Genomic DNA, 20968 nt, shown 5'->3' with positions numbered 1-20968 from the left:
AAATTGGTCGTTAAAGCGGCCCCCTTCTTGCAGTATTCCCCCTCCCCCATGCCTCTCTGCCCCTCCTCCCCCCATACCCAAGAGCTGCAGTTACAGATTCTGGTAGGCAGCTCCCAGGTGAGCCATGCCGCTGCAGGCTGCAGTTGGCAGCATTGCCAAGGCCTCAAAGCTCCTCTGCAGAGGGATATCCCAGAAGATGTTGCTGGGAGCAGAGAGGAAGGGTAAAGGAGGTTGGAGAGCCTATGCTGTTCCTTTGTAAAGAGTGGGTGCAGGCCTTGTGGGAATGAACTAAGACAGATGACACTTTGTGGTGTCCCTCTGGACTCTGCTGTCCCTGCTGGCAGTCTCTGATCTCTGGTGTAATACCTCCCAGTACCTTACACCCACAACAAGGATCCTCATCCATGTTCTTATCCAGGGGCTTCTGTTGGGCCCTGATGGATGTGTAGATCAGCATTGGAGACTTGGTGTAGCCCTGGTGACTTTGAGAGGGCAGCAAGTGAGTGGAGCTGGAGCACTGGATGGAGAGATGGAGGGTGAAGGCTGCAGGGGGTGGGAGGGCTTAGTTCAGCAGCTGTGTGGCTCTGCCTGGCTCCTATCTCCAATGGTGCTGGCAGCAGCTGACCCCAGAAGCTCAAAGCCCCAAACCCTGCCTGGCTCAGGACAGTCCCCTGACCCCTCCTGACATCCAGCACAGCCCAAGCAGGCACTCAGGGCTCCTAGCCACACAGCCCAGCCATAGCCCATGGCAGGAGTCTCCTGAGGTCTCACTCCCTCTCTGTCCCCCTTGCTCTCATCAGTTGCTGCCTGAGGTGTCTGCAGGGTCCCTCCCCAGCCCTCATCTGTAACCCCCCCTTGGCTTGGTGCTGTTCTTTCAGCCCTCCAGCTGATCCCAGCCTTTAGTCTCAGGCCCCTTCCATTCTTGTGCTGCTGCTTCCAGCCCAGTTCCTTAGATGCTTCCTCAGCCACAGCATTTCCCACTCCACCCTTCCAGCTGCAGTGGCAGTGGAGGTGGGGGACACAGGGCCATGGGACAGTCAAGGCAGTCAAGGATGGGCTGGGAATGAGGGAAGGGCCTGGGAGTGGTCAGGTAGGAATTAGGCCTTGTCCCCCCAAAAGGAGGAGATGATGCAGGGCCCAGGTGGCAAATGTGTGTGCAGGGAATGGCAGAATCTGGCAGCATTTGAGGAGGTGAAAGGAGTGAATTGTGCTGCAGCTCTGCCTGTGTCAGCTGGGAGATGAACAGCAGCACATGGGCACTGTGCCCTCCCATCCACCCTCATTTTCTCTTGGGGATGTGGAGTGGCAGCTCCAGGGAACTGCAAAGAGCAAGCTGAGAGAAATGGTCAGGGAGAGAAGGAAACCAAACCCTTTTCACTGAGTCTCTTTGGGCTGCAGGTGTGTGAAGGGTGCTGGAGGTGTGAGGTTTGGGCAGGAGCCAGAGACTCCTCCAGCATCCCAGTGAGGGCTGAAGAGGTTTAGCAAGAAGCTGCCCAAGTCCCTTCCCCCTTTGTTGCATCTCCAGAGGTCATGAAGCTCCCTTTGTGTGTGTCCTGAGGGCTGCTGTGATCTTCTGTTGGGGAGTGGGCAGCAGAGAGGTGTGTGCAGGTCAAAGGTGAGCACAGAGCGTGTGGGGTGGGGGCAGGACCTGGGAGGAGAGCTGTGGCCAGAGCAAGATCTGCTGGCAAAGGCAGGTGCAGGCAGCAGAGGTCTGGGCAGGCAGTGGGAGGAAGCTTTAGGCAAGGCCTGGGAGAGGCTGTGTGGAGGCAGCTGTGTTGTGGTGCTGGCCTGCAGCTGTGTGCTGGGGGCTTGGGAGCTGAGCCTGCACTTAGTCTCATAGTATCATAGTATCAGTCAGGGTTGGAAAGGACCACAAGGATCATCTAGTTCCAACCCCCCTGCCATGGGCAGGGACACCCCACACTAGATCAGGCTGCCCAGAGCCTCATCCAGCCTGGGCTTAAACACCTCCAGGAATGGGGCCTCAACCACCTCCCTGGACAACCCATTTCAGGGCTTCACCACTCTCATGGGGAAGAACCTCCTCCTCACATCCGGCCTCAACCTTGTTGAGGTCTCCCATCTTGATCAGCCCTGGCTGTGTGCTGTGGCTGTGCTGCTGGGCTTGGGAGCTGCCCCCAGCAAGGCTGAGCTGTGCTGCCTGGTGCTGGGTAGTGCTGAGTCATCCCTTGCAGATCAGTGCTCTCCCCTGAGCCCTTTGCTTCTCTCTGTCAGGGGCTGAGTCCTCTCTGCATCATCCCTGCCCCTGTGTGCTGTGGAAGAGCAGAGTTTGCAGATCTGTCCCTTGGAGCAGCCCAACAGTTAAGAAACCCAGAGTGGGTTAACAGCCAGATCCTAGGCCCCCAGGGCAGCTCTTAGCCTCCACCACCTCCTCCTGTCCAGCATATTTCACCTCTCCAGGAGCTCTGAGGCACATCAGGTGTTGTGGGAGCTGAGGAATGCTCCAGGCTGCTGGGGGTGAGTTGTGAGGAGGAGGTGATGTTTGGGCTTGGGGTGTGGATGGTGGTGGGAGAAGGTTGAAGGTGGCTTGGTCTTCTGTGTTCAGTGCTGCTGCCTCCATTGTCTGAGCCAGGGGAGATCAAAGGACAGGGCCTGGGTCAGGAACCACCCTGCCAATGCCACCAGGCTCGAGGAGAGTAGGACAAGACCACTTGTAAGTCCCAGGGAACCTCAGGACACTGATCACAGGAACCTGGGGTCTCAGCACAGGTATTAGATGTCTAAGCCCACACTGTGGCAGAAACTGAAGGTTTGAGGTCCCGTCTGCATTCTCTCCTCCAGCTGGGTGTTGGGAGTCAGGGACTGTCATGACCCAGGCAGGATCTGAGGGTTTGAGGTCCTGGGCTCAGGTGCTTCCATCTTCCCTGTTGCAGAGCTGTGACCCCTCCCTGCCACAGCATGGCCTCACAGAAGGACCCAGACAAGAGCTGGGAGGAGAAGCAGCACCCAGAGATCAAGTTGGAGAAGCCAATGTGCAGTGCCAAGGTAGAGGAGGATGAGGAGGAAAAAGAGGACAAGATGGAGGACAATGCTGAGAATGACAACTATGAAGAGGAGGATAATGATGGTGATGAAGGTGACCAGGATGAGGGGGAGGAATGTATGGAGGAGGATGAAACCAGAGCAGGTCCCTCAGTGTCACCCAAAGAGCTGAATCAGTGCCCTGAGTGTGGGCAGAGCTTCCCAGGTAGGTCAGAGCTAGTGAAGCACCTCTGCCTACAACCTGGCTCCCGGCCCTTCGTTTGTGGTGACTGTGGCAAGAGGTTCCGCTGGAACTCTCATCTCCTCCATCACCGCCGCACCCACAATGGAGAGAAACCTTTCACCTGTGCTGACTGCGGCCGGAGCTTCACCCGGCGCGGCCATCTCACCCGGCACTGCCTCACCCACACTGGTGAGAAAGCTTTCAGCTGTGTCGACTGCGGTCAGAGCTTCACCCAGCGCGGCAATCTCACCCAGCACTGCCTCACTCACACTGGAGAGAAGCCCTTCTCTTGTGACAGCTGTGGCAAGCGCTTCAGACAGCTCTCTCATCTTATGCAACACCACCTCACCCACACCAGTGAGAAGGCCTTTCCCTGCAGGGACTGCGGCAAGAGCTTCAAACACAGCTCCACTCTCACCATCCATCGCCGCATCCACACTGGAGAGCACCTGTTCCCCTGTGCTGAGTGCGGCAAGAGCTTCACCACGAGTAATCGATACATCCGGCACCAACTCATCCATGATGGTGAGAAACCTTACAGCTGTACTGACTGCGGCAAGAGCTTCACCAAGAAGCGAGCTCTCACGGAGCACCGTGGTGTGCACACTGGCGAGAAGTCGTTCAGCTGTGCTGCGTGCGGTCAGGCCTTCAGCCGTAGGGGCAATCTCATTCGCCACCACCGCACCCACACCGGTGAGAAACCTTTCACCTGTGCTAACTGTGGGAAGAGCTTCAGCCAGAGGAGCCATCTCATTGCTCACTGCCGCGCCCACACTGGTGAGAAGCCTTTCACCTGTGCTGATTGCGGTAAGAGCTTCAGCGAGAAGCGATCCCTCAACAAGCACCGCTGCACTCACACCAGAGAGCAGCCTGCACTGGAGGGGAGGCATAAATCCACTTAGAATCTGTTGGGTAATCGCGGCCCCTCTGAGAGGGCCTTTCCAGCACCAAAATCATCCCTTTTTCCTTTGCATTTCTCAGGGACTGGGGACACCAGCAGCAACAAACACCTCCTGCCCTTCTGAACACCAATTATTGCTAATGAGAACAATTACAGTGCTGAGCCAGCACAGCTGGAGCTCCCAGTGGAGCTGGGCACGGCTTTGCCACGGTCTGTCTGGTTCTTCCCCAGTGCTTTGTGTCTCCCTGGGGTAAGAAATCCGCTGTCCATTGACCAATTGTCTCAATAAAACCCCAAAGTTACCCAAATCCTGTCTGTTTGCTTTTATTTCAGATATCCCTGACTCAATGCCTGAATTTTGGGGGCATTTGCTCCCAAGGGATGGGGTGGAGCTGTGTGCCCAGTTCAGGGAGGGGAAAATGAGGCTCTCAGAGGAGTCTTGAGGGGCATCTCAGAGGCATTCTTCAGGGGCTTTCAGGTGATCTTAGGTGTTTGGGATTTGGATGGTCCTAGGACTGACTTTTAGGATCTTTGGAGGGTGTAGGGGGAATCTCATGGAGATCTTTGGAAGAACTGGGCTGGAACAGGTTGAAGAGCTGAGAAGAGGTTAAGCTGCCTGTTCCCCCCCAAAACAGAAGGGAGGGGAAAATAACACACACAGGAACCAAAAAAACCCTCTGGGTTGAGATAAGGGCTTGAGATAAGAACAAAAGAGTTGAATCCAAATGAGATCCCATAATGCACACTGACCTGAGGCTGTTTGCAGAAAGAAGCACAGCAGTGAGCAGCAGCAGCCAGGAGTTAAACCCCTGCAGCCCTCCCCCTCAGCAAAGAGCCAGCACCTGAGAGCCAGAACCCAACAGCAGCAACCAGAACAGGAAGCCTCTCATGTTGCCATCTGAACTTCAAGCCCTGTAGTACTTTGCTCCAGCCAGCACTGTCTCTGTGAAGGTGGCATGAGGCAGGATAGTGTGAAGTAATGGCAGCAAATTTCCAGCTTAACCTTTGACATTCCCAAGCCCTCATTCTGTGCCACCTGCACCATGCCCAGCAGCAATCAGCAGCACACCTCAGGCACTGTCCATTCTCACTCCACAGGAGGTCACTTTGCAGTACCCAGAGGGCTGCTCACTGCAGGTGCTCTGCAGCTCCACTCTGTTCCAGCACAGTCTGGATCAGTCCATGCCCAGTCCAAATGCTGCAAATGCTGGGGCTGTGTTTCCAGCTCTGGGGCAGTCTGAGTCCAGTGACTCCTTCTATGCCTCCAAGTGAAAGCAAACTGTGGCTTGCATCCCAGTACTCAGCTTCCAACACATCCAGGTGTGGGGATCCTCCTGTCACACCAGAAACACAGATGGGTTCCACCCTTTGTGCTTTGATGGTGTCAGAGCACTCTGGGCACCTGTATCTGCTAAAGCTTTATCCTCCCATGGCTTCAACTTGCCAGGCCATTTGTTCTGTACAGTCCAACAAACCAATTTGTCTCTCCCCTCCATCTGGTTGGAGGCAGAGCCCCTCTAAGTGCCAGGTGCTGCTCTTTGGCCACAACAACCCCATGCAGTGCTACAGGCTGTGGTCAGAGTGGCTGGAGATCAGCGAGACAGAAAGTGACCTTGGTTGTACTGGTTGATAGTAGGCTGAACATGAGCCAGCAGTGCACCCAGGTGGCCATGAAGGCCAATGGCATCCTGGCCTGTATCAGGAATAGCGTGGCCAGCAGGAGCAGGGAGGTCATTCTGCCCCTGTACACTGCACTGGTTAGGCCACACCTTGAGTACTGTGTCCAGTCCTGGGCCCCTCAGTTTAGGAAGAATGTTGACTTGCTGGAATGTGTCCAGAGAAGGGCAACGAAGCTGGGGAGGGGTTTGGAGTACAAGTCCTATGAGGAGCGGCTAAGTGAGCTGAAGTTGCTTAGCCTGGAGAAGAGGAGGCTCAGGGGAGACCTTATTGCTGTGTACAGCTACCTGAAGGGAAGTTGTAGTCAGGCTGAGGTTGATCTCTTCTCCCAGGTAACCAGCACCAGAACAAGAGGACACAGTCTCAAGCTGCACCAGGGGAGCTTTAGACTGGATGTTAGGAAGAAGTGATTCCTAACTGGATGTTAGGAAGAAGTTAGGAAGAGAGTGATTGCCCTGCCTACATGAAGCCCTCTTCGATCTCCTCCCCATCCCTGGATCTGGTGCTTGCAGTTCTGTACTCAGTGGTGCCTCCAGCAGTCAACCCTCTCATCTACAGCCTCAGGAACCAGGAGCTCAAGGATGCCCTGAGGAAAATTATCCCTGGATGCCTTCAGAAGCAATAAACTCTTTGTCCTCTCCTGCAGAGCAGTTCTGATGTCACTCACAGTCTGGTTTCTCTCTTTTTGGCTGCTGCTGGTGCTGTTACCCTTGTGAGAATGTTGTTTCCCCACCAGAGTCTTTCTTCAGACCATTTCTGGTTCAGTGTTGGCCTGTCTGCTGTGACCCAGAGACTGCAGACATGAGCAGCTGTGCTCCCTGGCTGTGCAACATGCAAGGAAAACTTCTTCCCATCTAGAAGTTCATAACAGAGACAGAGGACTCTTGTAAAACTTTATTTGAATAAAGACAGAGTCCACAGGACAACTCCCTGTGGGGTCTCTCTCATTGCTGAAGGCACAGCTCCCCTTTCATCCTACATTTCTGGATGCAAATTTCCCTTTCCCCACCTGCTCAGGTACTCAGGATTTAGTCTTTCCTGAAAGCCCTGCTACATGTCCTCCTTCACATGAACCCTCCCTGTTTCATACATCCTATGCTCATTTAAATTAGGTTCTCCACTTCTCTGGGTGCAGAAGTTAATATTCAGTAGTCTGTTAAGCCTATGCTCTGGCCTAAAAGTTCAGCAGTTCAGGCTGTGTTCAGTGTCTGCTATCTTCGGACAGACCCCTACTGATTTACAGCAAGGTTCAAGGGGCCCCTTTGTGATTTACATACACATAGAGAAGGTGAACTGTCTGGTTCCTCCCTTTCTCTTCCAACTCCCTCTTAGCCAATTCTTCCTTTGTAAGGACACTACCTCCTTTTGGTCCCATCAATCCCTCCTCTTCTTGCTTTAATAATTCTCTTTACAAAATTCATTCACCATTAACTAAATCCTTTCCTCTTGGCTCATTTCTGATGTTGGTCTTATTTGCAGACACATCACACTGCTCTTTTTTATACCCTTTTCTGGCTCACTTCATATGGCTACAACCTGCACCTGCCTGACTGCAGGATGGATAAGCCATACAAATCAGGGTATCAGACATGGTAGAAAGATTAGAGCTGCTGTTGCACAAAGAGAGAAGAATGACACTCGTTTGACCCATGGCCCACCAGGCAACCAAGGCAATGTGTCCCATTCCAGTCCTTTCCAGGTTTGGACTGGTCCATGAGCTATATCCTTGCTGTTGGAGGCTATCTTTATTGCTGCCTCCCCATTGGCCTCAATCTTTAGGCACCAATCAGATGGATTAAACTTTCCACATCCACCTCCTTCCTCAGCTAATAGACAGACTGGAGAGTCCATTCTGGTGCATTGCCTCTCACACCTGAGTTTGGTGTTTGGCTAATAGCACAAAGTACTACTACAAAGTAAAAGTACGAAATAACAACAACAACAACAACAACAACAACAACAACAACAACAACAATAATAATAATAATAATAATAATAATAATAATAATAATAATAATAATATAAATTATAAAAAAGAAAGAAAAAATATTTAATATAAAAAACATTTTAACATAATAATAATTTTTAAAAACCAAAACAAACAAAAACCCATAAGGATTACTAACAAAAAAAAATAAGGATTATTAGAAAAAAAATTTACAAAAATTTAAAATTAAAAATAAGGATAAAATATTAAATAGAAAAAAAGGTTAAAAAGAAAATAAAAAAGGAAAAAATAGAATAAAAACAATTTTAAAAAATTAAATGAAAAAAATAATTAAAAAATTAGAGTATAAAATAACATTAAAAATTAATTAATACAAGATTAAAGTATGTTAAATAAAATTCAAGAAAAATTAAAAGCTATTAAAAAAAAGGAAATAAAAAAAATAGATTTAAAAGAAAAATAAAATTACCTAAAAAATTATTAAAAATTATAAGCCAAAAAATACAGATAACAACAAAAGAAAAAATATTTAAAAGGCATATTAAAACATTAATTACATTAAAAATTGGATTTTAAAAATTAAAATAAAAATAATTAAAATTAAAAATTAAAAATTAATTAAAATTGCATTAAAAAATAAAATAAAATACAAATAAAAATAATGTAATTTTTTTAAAAAAGTTAAAAAATAATAAAACCAAAACAAAATAAAATTCAAATATTAAAAAATAGATTAAATAAAAAATTAAGATTTTTAAAAAATGATTTTTTTTTAAATTGAACTAAAAATAATAGAAATTTTTAAAATAGATTAAATAAAGCAAACATACAAAAAATAATTAAAATAGTTTTAAAAAAATAATATAAGATAAAAAATAATAAATTTTAAAAATTGGATTAAAAATTAAAATTAAGAAAAATACTTTAAAAAATAAAATACTTAAAAATTAAAAATAAAAATTAAATTAAAAAATAAAAATAATAAAATTCAAAAAGTTAAAAAAAGTTAAAAAATCTATCAAGAAAAAATCAACAAAACAAAAGAGAGGATGTATATTTTATAGCTAAGGGGGTTTAGTGATAGCAGCAAGAAATGTCTACCCCATGCCAACTGCAATCATCACAACAAACAACGGCAGAGGAATCAAGGCCATGAGCACACAGCATTTCCCATGCAGTCGAACATCGATCACAACAACTGCTATGGTAATCTGGGATCAAAAGCATCACTCAGAAGAATGCACCACAGCACCGTGTGAATTAGGACTGGCTGTTATGATTGTTTAATTGTTGTGTGACTAGAGAAAATGTTCCTATGGATTTCTGTGTCACCTCACCAGTTTGCCTTAGTTTTAAATAGTTAATGGGAAAGTCAAAATTCCTTATAACACAACATGCATTCTCATTTTAGGTTAAAAACAAACAAACAAAGAAAAGGCCTAGGCCATGAAGTAGCCCAGGGTAAGCCAGGGATGGATCAGGACAGAGAGAAATAGAGCACTGAGAGTTGTCCTTGGTGTGCTGCACCCTTGCTCTCCCAGCCTTGCACTGCTCTCCCTGTGCCTTGGGGGTTGGTCACGTCCTGCCAGCTCAGAATTAGAATTAATGGAATAGAATAAACCAGGTTGGAAGAGACCTTCAAGATCATCGCGTCCAACCTATCATCCAACACCACCTAATCATCTGTGCTTGGACCACAGCCAACAGGGAGCTGATAGAAAACGTTGGAGGTCAAAACCTTCAGGCTCTGTGCAAGTGGCAACAACTCCCAGGATGATTCAGCATCCAAGGGTCTCCAGATCAGAGAAACACCTGATGGAAGTCAATGATCTCCACCTCTGAAAACAGTGAGCCTAAAGCCAGAGCCTTGGAGCTCTCCTGGATCACAGCAGCTGTGTCCAGCATCTCCCCCAGTCAGACATCTCTCAGGGACAACTGCACCAAGGGCCAGCACCAAGTCAGACTTCTCCAGGCTCAGTTCTTTTGCCCAAAGAATGCCAAAGCTTTGTGAGGGTTTGCCCTGAGCTCCAGGAGAAGGAACCTGAACTCCCAGGCACCCTCTGCCAGCCTCCTCTCCACCACTCTGTGTCTTTGGACACACACCTTTGTTGTCACCAGGGTCAAAGTTTCTATCTTGCACTGAACCCAGCCAGCTCTGTCCCTGTGTCTGTGTGCTTGGTGCTTCTCTCCAGGCACAGCCATAGAAATAGATTTGAATTCAGGATCCCTTGCAGTCACTCAGGGTCAGCCTTGTCCTTATCCACTCTGTCATTCAGAGGCTCTTGGATTAGAACACATTTCTGCTGAATCACCTTGTAAGCCCCAGGTGGGCAGGGACAGCAATGGGGAGGTTGGGAAGGGTGAGGAGCAAAGTTGTCCATTCAATATCAGACTGAAGGACAGATGTTCCTGCAAGTGCAGATGTCCTGCTGAGACAGCCTGGGTCAGTGTCACTTGGGGAATTATCATCTCTGCTCTGAACTGAAATGGAGTAAATTATTTTATCTTTGGCATAAAAAATTGAGCTTTGTGAGGTGCACTTTGAAATCCTGAAGAAGATTACAGAGACACAAACATCTCCTTAGGGCACTTGGGACTCATTGCAGGAACCTCAGGTACTGAGAGAAGACTGAAGAAACTTCTTCAGAAGTCAGAAGGAAAACACAAAGTACCTTGAAGCACTGATTGGCCCCACTGAGGGGCATTACCAACAAAGCCTCCCAAGGGCTCCTTAGAGCAGCTCAGTGGAGGCCATGATTGCAGCAGACAAAGGCAAAGTGCAGGAGAGCAAACTCTGGGTTGGGTTTATGGAGCAGAAAGGCCAAACCCTGACCACAGTGCCTGGGCAGGCAGATCCTGTCCCTCATGTATGGGTCAGGGCTCCCCTGTGGGGTGCTGTGGGGTGTGGGATTTGTGATGCTGAGTGAAGGACAAGGGGATGACAGTCCCCAGCCTTCCTGGGGGTGTTTAAGGAAGCACTGAGGACCCCCTGGTGCCTTAGGAAGTCTCCTCACAGCCCTTGGTGGTGGATGACTGCCACAGTGAGGAAGGCAAAGCCTTGGGTTCTCCTGATGACTTCCAGCCTTGCCAGTGCCCATTGCCATCCCCACCACAGGTTGTCCTACACTGTCCCCCACACGGGGTTTGGTTTCTGCAGCAGAAAGGCCAAGCCCTGACCTCAGAGCCTGGGCAGTCAGATGCAGAGAGGATCAAGCTAAAGTTTCATCTTCCTGGCCCTGGTGGCAAAGGCAATGGCCATAGACAGGAGGAGAAAGACCTCAGCCCTTTGAGCTTTCATCCTTGCAGGTGGTGCTACACTGCCCCATGCCTGCAGCTCTTTCCCCTCATGCTATTGACACCCATCTTGCTTTCCTAGCAGCTCTCACCATGACATTTCTGTACCCTCCCTGCTCTGTCTGTGCTCTCCATGGCCATTTCTTGAAACACAGAGCCAGGGCCTCTTGGATCACAAGGATCCCCTCTGAGTGACTTTTCTTTATCCTCACCTCCTGTACGCTCTCAGGAGCAAGAGAAGATCTGCCTGGCCTCAAACCAGGACACCTCCACACTGAACCCTAATATTTGCACTCTATGGAAGTTTTCTTCCCTTCACACAACCACCAGAAGCTGCATCATCCCCAGATTTCAAGCAGGTGCACACTACATCTGTAGTGCCCTGAGCTTGGACTTCGACCAGCCCCAGCTCCTTCAGTTGCTCTTCATCAGATTTACTCTGCAGGCCCTTCCCCAGCTTCTTATCCTCCTCTGCTCTGGCTCCAGCACCTCCACATCTCTCTCAGATGGAGGTGCCCAAAAGTGGACACAAAACTCAAGGTGTGGCCTCCCCAGAGCTGAGTCCCAGGGGACAGTCACCTCCCTGCTCCTGCTGGACACAGCATGTCTGATCCCAGCCAGGATGTCTTTGGCTTTCTTGGCCACCTGGGCACTGCTGGCTCCTATTCAGCTGCTTGTCCATCAGCACTCCCAGGTTCCTTTTTGCCAGACAGCTCTCCAGCCACACTGCCCCAAGCCTGGAGCATTGCTTGGAGTTGTTGTGACCCAAGTGCAGGATCTGGCACTTGGCCTTGTTGAAGCTCCTCCTGGGAACGTTGGCCATGGATCCAATCTATCCAAGTCCCTCTGCAGAGCCTCCTTACCCTCATGCAGATCAACTCTGCCACCTACCTGTCATCTGCTGACTCACTGCTGACACACTCTTCATCAAGGTCATCAATAAAGATGTTAAACAGATGGGTGCCTTATAACCTGGCCTCCCAACTCCCAGTCCCCACAAATTGGGACCTGATTATTATTCATTTGAAGGATTGTTTTCTTTGCAATTTGCTCACACCCAGAGGGTTCCACAAAGTCTGCATCTACTGAGTCATCGATTAAGGCAGACTCTACCCACCAATATCAATGGGTAGCCTCAAGGCATGCCAGAATTCTCTGGCACTCTCTTCCCACTTAGATAGACTCATTGTGACTTTCTCATCTGTAAGCCTATGGATGATATTCTGATTACACAAAAAGTTACATCCTAAAACAGTGCTCTCTGAGTTTCAGCCCCTGTCAGCAAGCAGGGACTTGAAAGTCACACCGCCTTAGACCTTGCAACTCCTCAATTAAGTGGCAATTCACTGGCAAATGCCTCAGAAGCCGCACCCTGGCAGCCAGCAGACTCTTTACAAGGTGTCACCACTAACCATCTCGTTGGGGCGAGACCTTTGCCAGATCATATCAACAATTGCAGCTTCCTGATAAGGCTTTGCAATTAAGTCAGGATATAGCGATCAAAGAGTGGTCCAGAATCCAGGACAATAACTCTCTTCCTGTGCTTTTCACTATTCAGCAGGGTCTAACAGGGCCACTTGGTTCCTTTGTCGGTACCTTACATACCACATTCAAGATCTGACTCATGATATGAAGGTAAAAATGCTGGATATTCTGGCATTTGACAATGCTAACGAAGAAACTAAACAGGTTCTCAGCATTTTATCAACAGGTGCCACTGTCTCGTGACAGCAGAACGAATGAAACACCAACAAATGGCAATGTATCTAGCCACGGCCATAGAAGCAGTCGTGAAACCACCAGTACGACCACCGCACAAGGGAAACAACCTGGATGGTAAACATCGTACTTCTGGGAAACCCAGGTACCTTAAATCAAATTGCCTGACTGCCGGACAGACTCGAAAGTGCTGTGCTCACTGTCACAGACCTAATCATGTTACTCAAGATTATTGTTGGTAGGGAAACTGCTCCTGCAGTGCAAGTACACCCCGTGCCACGACACCAAACCAGGGTGCTTGGACCGCCCACTTCACAGCCACCTCTGGCAGCGTGGAGCAGACCTGGCAACAGCAGTGGATGTCACTCTTGAGTCCACAAAATCTTGTTGTCGAGTCCAATCAGCACGGTCCTCTGGGTCACAGACCCTGTGCTCTGTTAATTGGCAGATTGTCTACCTCTAGACAGGGCATCTTTATAATTCCTCGTTCAATAGATTATGATTATGACTGGGCTATGAAAATTATGCACTATACCATTACCCTTCCTGTTAGCACTCCTGTTGGGACCAAAATTGCTCAGCTAATACCATTTGAGTCCCGAGTGCCTAGGGCTTCATACAGGATTCAAGGACAAGAAGGCTTTGGTTCCACCGGTATGCCTAATATCTTATTGGCACTAGAAATCCAAAAGGGAAAACCAGAAGAAATTGTAACTATCAGACACTCTTGTGGACAAACTGTACAACTTTCAATGATTGTGGATACTGGAGAAAATGTCACTATTATACCTTGCTATAAGTGGAATGGTCACTAGCCATTGCTGATGGCAAATTCTGGAGTCATGGGTTTAAAAGGTATGCAAACAACCTGGGTTAGCAGAGAGCCAGTGCAGTTAGCTTTTAAAGATGGCAAATCAATCGCTGTAAGACCGTACTTGTTAACCCTTCCAGTTGCTCTACTGGACAGAGATGCCTTAAGTTAGCTAGGAGGAAAAATCGTTCCTGTTCCTTTTCTGTAGCAGCTACTGGTCAGCAATCAACCCTCAAATTAAAATGGACAACAGGTAATCCAGTATGGGTGGAACAGTGGTTGCTCAGATGAGATAGGCTGCAAGTTGTTAAGACCCTAGTGCAGAAACAATTGCAGTTAGGGCATACCTTGCTAGCCACACCCCCCCTTCCTACCTCCCACACCTTCCCTTTCCTGGTAAAACCCCAGTCTACCAAAGCTCTGTTCTGATTTAAAGCAACAGTGCTAATTTCATCACTTCTGATTGTAATGTCTTTCAGAGATTTGTTATTAGGAGTTTTGCTAACATCTCTCTATTTCCTTCTTAGACACTGACTAGATAAAATAAAAAATACAAAAAATAAAAAAATACAAAACAATAGTAAAAAAAACACACACCAAAAATTAAAAATATATATATAACAAAACAAAAAATCACAGTATCACCAAATTACAACTTAGATACAAAAAATACAATAAAAAATAACAAAATAAAAAATTTTAGATTAAAAAATAAAGTACAAAATAACAAAATAATAACAAATTATAATAATAATAAAAGAAGTTAACAAAAGAAAAAAGAAAATAAAAACAACTCAGCAAAGTAATAATAAAAACCAACAACAATTAAAAAAACTAAAAACATAAGGATCAGTAACAAAAAATAACTATTAGCAAAACCCATAAGGATTATTAGCAAAAAATAAAGGGTTATTAAGATAGGGACTACTAGATTAAAACAAAAGGATATATAAAAAAAATAATGTGAAAAATAAGGAAAAAAAAATACAAATATTAAAAAATAAAAAAGCAAAAAGTTAAAAATAAAATAAAAGCAATTAAAATTAATGAAAAATAACAATTTTTAAATTTAAAAATTAGATGAAAAATATTTATTAAAAAATCAAAATAATTAAAATATTTTAAAATATTTTAAAATAATAAACATTAAAAATAAAAATAATCAAAATAATTTTAAAAATAAATAATTTAAAATTACATTAAAAATAAAATGAAAATTAAAATATAAAGAAAATAAAAATTTTAAAATAAATAATTAGTTACAATTTAAAAAATTTTAAAATTAAGATCAAAAAATAAAAAAAAAAATTAAAAAGTTGGGTTAAAAATAAAATTAAAATTAAAAGAAAAAAATCATCACATGATGGTGCTGATGTTTGTGTTTTCCCAGGTCCTGGAGCAGCGTCAGGACAGAGGGGACCTGATGGATGGGCATGCACTGGGAGGGGCCCAGCGGTCCTCCGGATTCACTCCTCAGGGCCTTGGTGTCCATAGCTGTGTTGTCTTTAATAAATGAAGATGCTTCCTTCCTCTCTGCCTGCCTCCAGGCTCTCGAGGGCAAGGGACTGGGCTCAGTATGCCCTAGAATCATTAAGGTTAGAAGAGACCTCTAAGGTCATTGAGCCCAGCCATCAACCCAACACTGCCATGGCCACTAAACCATGGCCCACAGTGCCATGTCAAACGTCTGTGGAGCACTGCTGGGCATGATAAAGTATTAAAAAATAACATTAAAGAAATAAAAAAATAATAAATAATTAATTGAAATAAAAAATTAAAATTAAAATTAAACAATCTAAAAATAGTTAAAAAATATATCCAGAAAAAAATAACAATAACAAAAAAATAGTATATTTTATAGGTAAGGGTTTTAGTGATACCAGCAAGAGATAACTACCCCATGTCAACTGCAATCATCGCAATAAACAACAGCAGAAGAATCAAGAATATGAAGTCGAACATCGATCACAGTAACTGTTATGATAATCTGAGATCAAAAGCATCAATCAGAAGAAGGTACCAAAAAAGACTCAGCTGAATTGGGACTGACTGTTACGATTGTTTGATTGTTGTGTGATTAGAGAAAATGTTCATACGGATTTCTGTCACCTCACCAGCTTGCCATCATTTAAAATAGTTAAAGGGAAAGTATAAATTAATTATAACACAACATGCATTCTCATTTTAGGTTAAAAACAACAGCAACAATAACAAAAAATAAGGAGGGGGGATTTAGGTATGTGTGGTAGTGAGAAAAGTTCAGTTCTCCCCCCCCCCCCCCCCAACCACAGCTAACTCAGTCAGAGAAGCAAAATGGAAAAGAGCTGTATTTCACAAGCAGAATGACCTGCAATGAATATATACACAACATGCAGTATTTACAGTGTATACAAAAATACACAGGAAAGAAAGTAACACAGAAAAACTGCCCCCCCTCCAATAGAGGAGGGTCCCCCCCAAAAAAAAAAACCTTTTCCCCCTGCCTCCCTTTTTTCCCAAAAAGGCTTAGAGAGAAAAGTAATTATTGAGGGAAATTCTGTTAGTTCAAAGCATATGCTAAGGGAAGAAAAGAATTAATTTCTTATCTCATTAATCCAAGGTCAGCGCCAAGCACAGAAGAAAGAAAAACAGCTGTCCAGACCAAGACTGAAACAGACTCAGGCTGACTGCACAGAGCAAAACCTTAAAGTTACATTCCTACTGATCTACCAATGAAATTCGGTTAGAATTGTCTTTGTTTTCCTTTTCACACCAAAACATTCAGCCAGAGTGCTCAGTAGCTGTCTCTTCTGAAAGGCATAGCCTAAAACTGTCACAGGGAGGCAGGTGGCAAAGGCTTTGTGGCGTCCCTGCTGAGAGGGGATCCTCAGCACTGCCCTGAAGATCTGCACATAGGACACCACCATGAACACAAAACAGACAAAACTGAGCAGACACCAACTTGCTTATGGCCCAGGGCAAAGCTCCTGGGAGCAAGCACCTTGTTACTGTTGCCACTGCCATGCCATCTGGCACTGCAGAAGAGCCTGGCTCCAAAACCTCTCCAGGTAGGTGCTGTCTGCCTTTAGACTGTCATGTGCCTGCCCTTCATCAGGCCAGAGTGGTCCAGCTGCCTCCAGCTTGCCACACAGGTCCTGTACTGTGGGGCCCTAAGCTCTTCATGAGAGAATGAGGTCTGTGGTGACAGGTTGGACTTAATGATCCTCGAGGTCTCTTCCACCCTTAGTGATACTGTGATACTGTGAATCTCTCTGCACTTCTCCAGGTTCTCCACCCTCTTTTAGAAATGGGAACCTCACCATCTGATGTGGCTTCCATCAAGACTCCCATGCCCCCTTCCTCGGATCAGTGCCCAGCTGGTCACATCACAGCCTGTTCAGAGGCATGAGGTTGTTCTGCCCCCGTGCAGACCTTGCCTGCCTTGGCCTTGTGAAACTTCAGGAGGTCTTTGATGGCCAAATCCACTCACGTGTCCAGGTCCCTGTGGACTGGAATCCCAGCATGACAGCATTTAAGGTTAGAGGGCCAGTGCCTCAAACAAGTTAACAGTGTGGGGAATTGCAGGACACTACAGGCATGGAATGAAAACTGTTCCATGGAGTTGCCACCCAAGGGGGTAAATACCACAGGAACCTCAGCAATACCATCAGAAGGTACAACCCCAGAAGTGCAAGGCCAGGAGGGTCAGAGGTTCTTTGTGGAGTGCTTTACAACAGTAACCAGAGAAGATCTTGAGTGAAGTGAAGGATGTGGTCAGTGCTGGCTGGGATACCCTGTGAGAAAGCTCTGCACTTGCTGGGAATGAGTGCTGTGAACAGGGAGAGTCCAAGAGCTTTCCTTAACTGGAAGCTATGAAGTGCAAGGGAGGACAGCAGCAGTCAGGCTGGAAGGGACTTCAGGATGTGTCTCAACCAACCTCCAGCTCTAACCAGCATCACAGCAGATTCCTCAGGGTTTTAGCCAAACATGTAGTGGTCACTTGCTGGGGCAGAGCTCCTGCGCACTCTCAGGAAAACAGCTTCCAGGGGTTGATTATCCTCATGTTGGAAAACTTTCTCTCTCTGTGTAGCCTGAACCTCATCAGTTTCAGATCATTATCTATTGTCCAAGCGTCCTGAACAGCAGACAAGAGCCTGACACATTCTTCCCAGGATCAGAGCCATGCTGCTGCTCATTGCTCCCAAGATCTTCCTTTCTCCAGGTTGAGCAAGCCCAGCAACCTCTGTTGGGACTCTACCTCTTTACCTCTGCACACTGGAACTGCCCTGCAGCTTGAGAGAAAGCTTTCAGGAAGGAGCTCAGAGAAACAATTCCCTGCAGAGTCCTTTATTGTATTGAACATACAGGGAACAGTGTTCCTCATGTCTGCAGTTTCTGGGTCACAGCAGACAGACCAGTGCTGAATCAGAAATGGACTGGAGAAAAACATTGGACTCTGAGTAGGTGAGGTCTGTAATGGGAGGGGGTTGGGGTATGAAGGCATGAGGAGACCTCCTGTTCTGATGGCAGTGCTGCTCTGGAGCACAGCTCTGTCCCACAAGCAGCCCTGGCCTGTCCCTGCCTGCAGTCCCAGCACTGCCACACAGCAGCACAGTGCCCAAGCTGCCAGAGCACTCAGACCTTGCACCAGCACAGAGGCTCAGCAGGAGAGGTGCAAGGGAAGAAAGAGTAGCTGAGGACAGCCCAAGCTCTGGGGTTCCCTGGCACTGCTGCTGTGCTGAGACTCTGCCCCTCCACCTGTGCACACAGGCACTGCCCTGCAGCTCCACAGAAACCTTGGAGGAAGGAACTCAGAGAAACAACTCCCTGCAGTGTCCTTTATTGTGTTGAACAGACAGCGAGCACAGCTCCTCATGTCTGCAGCCTCTGGGTCACACCAGACAGGAAAACACTGAAGCATAAATGGTCTGAAGAAAGACATTTGTGTGGGAACAACATTCTCACAAGTGGAACAGCACCAGCAGCAGCCAGAACTCCAGCAGCCAGGCTGGGCCTGCACTGAGTGACATCAGAACTGCTCTGCAAGAGAAGACAAAGAGTTTATTGCTTTTGAAGGCATCCAGTGATCAGTTTGCTTAGAGCATCCTTGAGCTCCTGGTTCCTCAGGCTGTAGATGAGAGGGTTCACTGCTGGAGGCACCACTGAGTACAGAACTGCCACAACAAGATTCAGGGATGGGCAGGAGATGGAAGGGGGCTTCAGGTAGGCAAACATGACAGTGATCAAAAACAGAGAGAAAACAGCCAGGTGAGGGAGGCAGGTGGCAAAGGCTTTGTGGCGCCCCTGCTGAGAGGGAATCCTCAGCACTGCCCTGAAGATCTGCACATAGGACACCACAATGAACATGAAGGAGATAAATGATAAACTGGCACTGAGCACAATAAGGCCAACCTCCCTGAGGTAGGATCTGGAGCAGGAGAGCTTAAGGATCTGGGGGATTTCACAAAAGAACTGTTCCACAGTATTGCCCTGGCAGAGGGGCAGGGAAAATGTATTGGCTGTGTGCAGCAGAGCACTGAGGAATCCAATGGCCCAGGCAGCTGCTGCCAGGTGGACACAAACTCTGCTGCCCAGGAGGGTCTCATAGTGCAGGGGTCTGCAGATGGCAACACAGCGGTCGTAGGCCATGACAGTGAGGAGAAAATATTCACCTACAATCAAGAGGAGAAAGAAAAAGACCTGTACAGCACATCCTGCGTAGGAGATGTCCCTGCTGTCCCAAAGGGAATTTGCAATGGATTTGGGCACAGTGGTGGAGATGCAGCCCAGATCAAGGATGGAGAGGTTGAGGAGGAAGAAGTACATGGGGGTGTGGAGGTGGTGGTCCCAGGCTATGGTGGTGATGATGAGGCCATTGCCCAGCAGGGCAGCCAGGTAGATGGCCAGGAAGAGGCAGAAGTGCAGGAGCTGCAGCTGCCTTGTGCCTGGGAATGGCAGGAGGAGGAAGTGGGTGATGGAGCTGCTGTTGGCCATCTACTGCCTGTGGCCATGGAGACCTGTCCAAGGAGGGAGAGACAGTGACAAGTTAGGGCACACTTCTCTCAGGCTCATTGTAAGCCCTGTCCCTGAGCTGCATGAGGAATGGATCAGATGAGTCCCATCACTGCCAACCGATGGCAGAGTTCATCACAGCTTCATATGCAGCAGGGTCCCAGAACTGCCATGAAGATTCCTCTGGTGTCAGAACAGAAAGTGACCAGCAGCCCAATCCCAGAGAACAAGAGTGGCATGGTGTCCTGGTTTGAGGCCAGGTAGATTGTCTCTTACCCCCTGAAAGGGGCAAAAAAATTACACTCATCACACAGATTGCAGGAGTAATGGAAAGTTTAAATGGAAAGCAGGAAGTGTTGTAGAGAGGCTACAAAACAGAGTGACAAAAGAATCCCAAAGCATACAGAGTCGCCTAGAGCACACCCATAAGCCTCCCAACACCTCCCTTCTCTCCACCTGAGGGTGTACCCAAAACCCCCAGGGCTCTTTCTTCCCCCCCACTACTGTTAGGCTAGTATCAGGATGGCCAGGTCTGAGACTGCCCCCCTTCCCCGCCCCCTTCTCCTCCTGGCATGAGGCCTAGCCAGGACTAAGAAGCCTTGAGATACTCCCTAGCATTACCTGATAGAGAGCATCTCCCACAGGAGCAGAGAGGGAAGAGGAAGAGGAGGACATTGCAGATGGATTTACAGGGTGCAGGATACTATGAGTATGAAATATACTATTTCCTGTGTCCACCTACAGGTTTGGACCCTCTGGATTAAACAGCCTCACATGGAAAGGTGGAGAAGCAGTGCTGCAGAGACAGTGAAGGGAAGAGAGAAAGGCAGAGGGGCTCGGCATGAAGCCTTCTCCTTACCCAGCTCTGCTCACTGCTGCTCACAGGATGGAACTGAAGGGCTTTGGTCCTCCTTCTGTGTGCACTCTCCAGGAGCCTTAAGCTGAGATGGAGATGCCTCCAGGAGCTACAGCTGCAGTGTCCTGTACCCACAGCCTCATCATGACAGTGAGTGCATTGACTTCTCCTCTAGTGAGCTCTCAGCATCCTCCCAGTCCTGGCCACCTTGAAGCTCTCTCTGCCTTCCTCATCTCCCTGAGATCCTCTGGCAGTGTCCTCAGCCCTGCTCTGCTGTGCAGAGGAGCTGCTCCTGGCCAGAGATGTCTCCTGCAGCACTGTCTGCTTGCCAGCAGCTACTTCCAGCCCAGAAGCCTATCCCAGGTCAGCAGCAACAGACCAGCCCAAGGCATTTAAAGGAGCCCTCTGGTGGCTTTGGTGTCAATTCCATGAACCTCAGAGACTGAGAAGCTGATGAAACCTCTCCAGAAGTCAAAATTGGTTTCAAACTCTGAAGTTTCTTCTACTCTTAATGGGTCCCAGGGAAGCATACTGGGAAAGGGTCC

General features: G+C 47.4%; 1 protein-coding gene and 1 pseudogene across 1 annotated transcript; one reads left to right on the top strand and one right to left on the bottom strand.

Moving 5' to 3' along the window:
• Nucleotides 1–3512: 3512 nt before the first annotated feature.
• Nucleotides 3513–20968, top strand: part of LOC137460677 (zinc finger protein 135-like) — a 49469-nt pseudogene continuing 32013 nt past the window's right edge.
• On the bottom strand, nt 18617–19615 carry LOC137460678 (olfactory receptor 14A16-like). Its single transcript, XM_068170863.1, has one exon. It carries the CDS (start codon nt 19547–19549, stop codon nt 18617–18619), a length of 933 nt encoding a protein of 310 aa, XP_068026964.1. The 5' UTR covers nt 19550–19615.

Source organism: Melanerpes formicivorus, unplaced genomic scaffold (genome assembly GCF_026170545.1).
Source record: "Melanerpes formicivorus ecotype bairdi unplaced genomic scaffold, bMelFor1.0.p_v2 SCAF_698, whole genome shotgun sequence".
Classification (NCBI taxonomy): domain Eukaryota; kingdom Metazoa; phylum Chordata; class Aves; order Piciformes; family Picidae; genus Melanerpes; species Melanerpes formicivorus.
The sequence above is the reverse complement of the archived record's forward strand: the minus strand, read 5'-3'. Positions and strand labels throughout refer to the sequence as shown.